This window comes from Lotus japonicus, chromosome 3, assembly GCF_012489685.1.
Source record: "Lotus japonicus ecotype B-129 chromosome 3, LjGifu_v1.2".
Lineage (NCBI taxonomy): Eukaryota > Viridiplantae > Streptophyta > Magnoliopsida > Fabales > Fabaceae > Lotus > Lotus japonicus.
The window spans coordinates 62,672,301-62,678,231 of NC_080043.1; the positions used below are offsets into that span (position 1 = coordinate 62,672,301).

The 5,931-nt window shown below is 36.7% G+C and overlaps 1 protein-coding gene across 1 annotated transcript; it reads left to right on the forward strand.

The window, feature by feature from the left end:
• Window positions 1–513: 513 nt before the first annotated feature.
• Window positions 514–1,827, forward strand: LOC130744474 (aspartic proteinase CDR1-like). Its single transcript, XM_057596656.1, has one exon. The coding sequence runs from the start codon at window positions 514–516 to the stop codon at window positions 1,825–1,827; it is 1,314 nt and encodes a 437-aa protein (XP_057452639.1).
• The last annotated feature ends 4,104 nt before the right edge of the window (window positions 1,828–5,931 follow it).

The following is a 5,931-nucleotide window of genomic DNA, read 5'->3' on the forward strand; positions in this document are numbered from 1 at the left end:
TAACAAAAAATGTGCATTAAGAAAAAAAATTATGAGTCAATTGATCAGGAAACTTTGTAATGGAATCAATTTGGAAGTGAAAATATTAAATATCCATCCGACATTAATTTCATTCTTTATTCGCAACATTCGATTAATCCAACAAATTAAGTTCCATAATGTAACAAAAATATATTAATATGTCAACATTGAAATATCTTAAATCACTTTCCAATGCAATATTTGTATATCATCACAAATCCAAATTAAAGTACTTCCAAATCTAGCAAATCAAACAATACACGCATGTTATTTTCTTTAATGCTAATATTTTTAAAAATATACACTGAACAATCACTTCCTTTCAACTTTTTTTTTGAAAGGTCCTTTCAACTTATTATTTCTTCAAATTTTGTGTACAATCTCAATTTCCACCTAAACTTTCACTCTTATAAATAGCTATTGAGAAAACAACTGACATGCTAGCAAATTAAATTTAAAGTTTAAATCTTGTGCATATTTGCGATAACAACAATGACACCGTGTTATGTTTTTTCACTTCTTTTGTTCTGCCTCTATTGCATCACCTCTCTCACTCATTCTCTAACCAATGGCTTCAGCGTGGAACTCATCCACCGTGACTCTTTAAAATCCCCATTCTACAATCCCTCACAAACCCAATTCCAAAGACTCGCTACTGCCGTACATCGTTCCATCAATCGTACCAATCGTTTCAACAAAGCCTATGTTCATGCAAATACAATTGACCCAATTGTAATACCATATCCCTTAGATGGTGAATATCTTATGAGTTATTCAGTTGGCACCCCACCATTCAAGCTCTATGGTATTGTTGACACAGGTAGCAACCTTGTTTGGTTTCAATGCAAGCCTTGTAAAGTATGTAATAGCCAAACCTCTCCCATATTTGATCCTTCAAATTCCGAAACATACAAAACCCTTCCTTGCTTCTCTGCTCAATGTCAGTCTTTTGCTACCTCTTGCTCTCAAGATAATACTCAAACTTGTGAATATACTGCCAACTATGGTGATGGGTCTTACACACATGGAGATCTTAGTGTGGACACTCTTACTTTAGAGACCACAAATGGCTCTTCCATCTCATTTCCCGAAACTGTTATTGGATGTGGATACAATAATGTTGTTACGTTTAAGGGACAAAACTCTGGCATAGTTGGCCTTGGAAATGGACCTCTATCCCTTAGAACTCAATTGGGTCCTTTAATTGGTGACAAGTTCTCCTATTGCTTTGTGCCAATACTTTCAGAGAATAACTTCACAAGCAAACTCAATTTTGGCGATAGTGCGGTGGTTTATGGAGATGGGACTGTCTCAACTCCTTTTATCCAAAGAAATGGAGAAGCCTTATATTACTTGACTTTAGAAGCATTAAGTGTGGGAAACAAGAGAATAGAGTTTGTAAACCCCTCCTATGGAACTATTGAAACGGGGAATATTTTGATTGACTCCGGCACAACAACTTCTCGTTTACCAAATGATGTTTACTCCAAGGTTGTATCCGCGGTGGTAGATGCGGTGAAACATGAGCCTATTGAAGATCCTTATAAAATATCAAGGCTTTGCTACCAAACTACATCAAGACAATTGGAGTTTCCTATAATCATAGCACATTTTAAGGGTGCAGATGTCAAGTTGAATGCTAACAATACTTTTATTCTAGTTGAATATGGGATTGCATGCTTCACTTTCCTCCCAACTCAAGCCTATCCTATCTATGGGAACTTGGCGCAACAAAACTTCTTGGTTGGTTATGACCTCCAAAATAATGTTATCTCCTTTAAACCTACAGATTGTACGAAGCATTGATGGGTGTAGTTGTTCACTTTATCGTTTTTAATTACATCACATGATATAATAGTAGTGCGTTGCAATGGTTTATTTACAATATTTTGTAATATTATATAAAAATTATTATAGTTCAAGTAAATGAATAATTATTCAAATAGTTTTTAATAGTAAATATAAAAAATAAAATATAAAAAATAATTTTGTTGAGAAATTTCCATAATTAGTATTAGAATTCTCTTTGTGTAAACAGCTAATATTTACTCAAATTTAATAATTGATATTTAATAATTAGCATTAAATTAATTTTAAATATTTCATAATTTATTTACTTAATAGTATGAAAAATTATTAAGTGAATTTAAAATATTTTAACTCAAGTAATAAATTTTTATTATCATCAAATAAATTATAATAATTACTTATTTTTTATACTTTTTATCAACAATAAAGTAATTTTAACTATTAAAATTATAATAAGATATAAATTTAAGAAAGTAAAATATTATGCAATAAATTTAAATTTATTCAACTTTGGGCCTAATAATTTTCCTTTATTATGCTTTTTTAATTCAATTTTACTTTTTTTTTTGAAAATGAAAGTAATATTATTATTTTAGCAACCATGAGAAAAAGATCTCAAAGCTGAAAAGAAAGTACAAGGTCCTATATCCCTCAAGCAACATAACATGCCAGGTGACCATGTGAGCTAAAACCACCCCAGCGAAACTCGCAAAATGGCAAAAAAAACTCTTAAGAATAAGCCTCATTAAAACCTTGCTAAGAAAAACCCAGTGAGAAAAAACCTAGCAAGGAGAAAGAGTACCACATCCTTAAGATTGCCAATTTTGCATCCCTTACAATAAAAGTATCACACAAAAATTCATGACAGCACCATAACTTCAAACGACAACCAGCAGAAGGCAAAACAACAGCATCAATTTCATCCCTGTTCCAGTAAAATTCGTGATAGCAGCCAACGGCAACAACAAACAACAATGGCAGCAACGGCAAATTCGTGACAGCATTCAACAGCAACAACAACAACAACAACAAAAACAACAACAGCAGCAACAGCAACAACAGATGCAACATTCTAAATTGACAGCAGCAAATAAACTACCAGCAACAACAACAAAAAACCAACAGTAATAACAGCACCAAAACCACCAAAATTCACCAACAACATCAGCAAAAAAGCCCCATCACACCTACATTAAATTCAGAAAAAATGGAGAGCACCAAAATTCCCCTTCCATGGCCTTGTTTTCCGAAACCATCTTTTGCCAAAGCATCCGCTTCTCCGTTTTCTTCCCTTAAGAGATGGCTTACCCCACCAACAACAATAATAGTCACTTTGCATCTCCACATTTTGCACCACAAATTGTTGGCAGAACAAGAGAGCGAACAATATGGCTAGTACCACTGTTAACACCTGTAAAAAACATTCCCTCCACAAAAACATACGGCCCCCTGTTGTTCAATTAGAGTACACCTCAACATGACGCAATAGCTGCTCATTTAACTTAGTCTCCTATAACATCAACAATTCTAGCTTCCATTGCAAGATGGCCTTCTTCACTGCCTCTCACTTCGTTAAGCCTCCCAAACCACGCACATTCCAAATAAGCCATGAACCTAGCGTATCACCTGAGATGGGGGTGATTTTGTCGTATTTGAGCCTCTATGCCTCTAAGCATCAGAGCTTCTGACCTTCTAGGCTTCAAACCCAATTGCTTCCCAACCAACCAAGCTCGTTGGGCTCGCGTCGTCACTCCGTCCTCCCCCTGAACGGGTTCCAAGAGATCAATTGGGAGGGGCTTTGGCTTGTTCTTGCTACCTTTAGGGCGCCCCCGTTGCGAACTTTTTCGTGAGGAATTGGTTTGTGGAGTAATCACCACGGCTGGAGTCGTAGGGGAAGCGGACTCGACACAGAGAAAGGATAAAATTTGCTGCTGCTTCTCCTCTGGCATAGGAGCGACACACGCAGGAGAAGGACTTGTTGTTGTATACGCACGTTGCCTTACAATTTGATTTGAGGATGTATGGACAAAAACATATGAATTTTCACGTGTTGCTGCTTCTTGTTCAAACTCGTTAATACCTGAATTTTGTTTAGCCAAACACACCTTCCCCTGAGCACTATAAAATGCGTTTTGGCCAACTGTGGAAATACCCAAACACGCCCCCCCCCCTCATGGGACCATGTTCACATACAACGACTGCCAAAAATAAGCTGAGTTTAAAATCAAATCTTCTGCATTGAATGAGTATCTTGTAACAGAATAATTTCGGCCATCATCTTTGGGGAGATATTCTATCTTTTTACTCATGATTTTATTTCCCTCATCAAATCATTCCGTGCAATTAAAGATTTTTTCTGAATTGAAATCCCCTCATTTGAATAACCTGATGCAAGCAGGTCTTGTAACTGCTACCTTACTTCCACGCCTGCAATTAACTCCTTCACGTTCAAATTCAAATTTTGAAAATCAAGGTTTTTTTTCTGCAATCCGGTCACCAACCGCAGGCTCCTCCACCACCGGCCAGACCCGCTGATCACCAACCGCCACCGTCGGAAAAACCTCGCCACCCATCCCATCATCTCTACATGCGTCTTCTTTCTCATCTGTTGACACATCAATCGCGGACTCATAATCCTTGTCGTTAGGGTTTGGAACAACAACGTCATGAGTGGCTGCCATGGTCGCGTGAAACCCATCTGATGTGTCGTCCTCCTCTTAAGCATCATCCTCCTCTGAATTGTACACTTTCCACGGCGTTGACGGCATGTCGTAAACCGTACCATAGTCGTAAGAAGCATCATCCTTTTCTACCAAGACTATACATGAAGTGCCATCCACATCAACTGCCATAGTAAAACACTGTAGTAGCGGATGATTCATGCGAACTAAAATTCGTGCATAATCAGCCCGATGACGCGACTTGGTTGCTGTATCAGACTGCACAAAACTCCCCAACCTGTTTCCGACAGCAACAAAGAAAGATTCAATCCATAAGCCCATTGGGACTTGCCACAAACGAATCCAAACAAGATGTGCAGCACCAAAAGTTAACGTTGTGCACCGTTTAACATCAGACAGTTCCTGCGCCAAAAAATCGCCACACTCCGAGATTGTTTCCTGCATTTCTTCCTTATTTTCAAATTCTAGCAAAACCTCATTGGCACCAAGTGGGATCATAGAAAATTGTACAAACCTATTTGTTTTAATTCAATTTTACTAATATATAATATATCAAAAGATATATTAATTAAACTATTTTTCGTAAATAATAAACATAAAATCATAAATTTAGGGATGGATCCAGAAATTTGATGTTGTGAGGGAAATGTATGCATATAAATTCGTAACAAAAAAAATTAACAGATACTATTAGAAGTGAGAGCATTTTTTACGAAATGAGTCATAAGAAACCACATACTCTTACTACTCAAGTGAGGGCATTTAGTGCGGAAAATGTCTGATATTATATTGATTGGTAAAATGATACATGAGCAGTATTTATAGAATACAAATGACTAAAGACCTGGGCACTATTCTAGCCTAAAAATCAGGGAAAATATTCTCTCTATGAATGCTAATAACATTGACATAAAAGTCCTAATTAGCTGTACAAATCAGACTCTAATTATTCGAATTAGTGTGCTAATTAATTGCATTTGACTTTCAACACTCCCCCTCAATCTGGGTGGAAGATATCTATCATACCCAGATTGGATCTGATATTTTCATATATGTTCCTTGGAAGAGCTTTAGTCATAATGTCTGTTGTTTGCTTGCATGATGGAATGTGATCAACACGTATAATCTCTTGATCAATTTTCTCCTTAATGAAATGCATATCAATCTCCACATGCTTTGTCCTATCATGGTGAACTGGATTCTTAGCAATGCTTATAGCAGCCTTGTTGTCACACAGTATTCTCATGGTGTAATTGGTAGGAATTCTGATCTCATCCAGCATTCGTTTGAGCCAAATTCCTTCACAAATACCCTGTGTCATAGCTCTGAATTCGGCTTCTGCACTACTCCTAGCCACTACAGATTGTTTCTTACTTCTCCAAGTTACCATATTTCCCCATACAAAGGTGCAATAGCATGT

Bases quoted from the DNA above. Each gene is read 5' to 3' on its own strand.
- LOC130744474 (XM_057596656.1), top strand. From the start codon at position 514: ATGACACCGTGTTATGTTTTTTCACTTCTTTTGTTCTGCCTCTATTGC.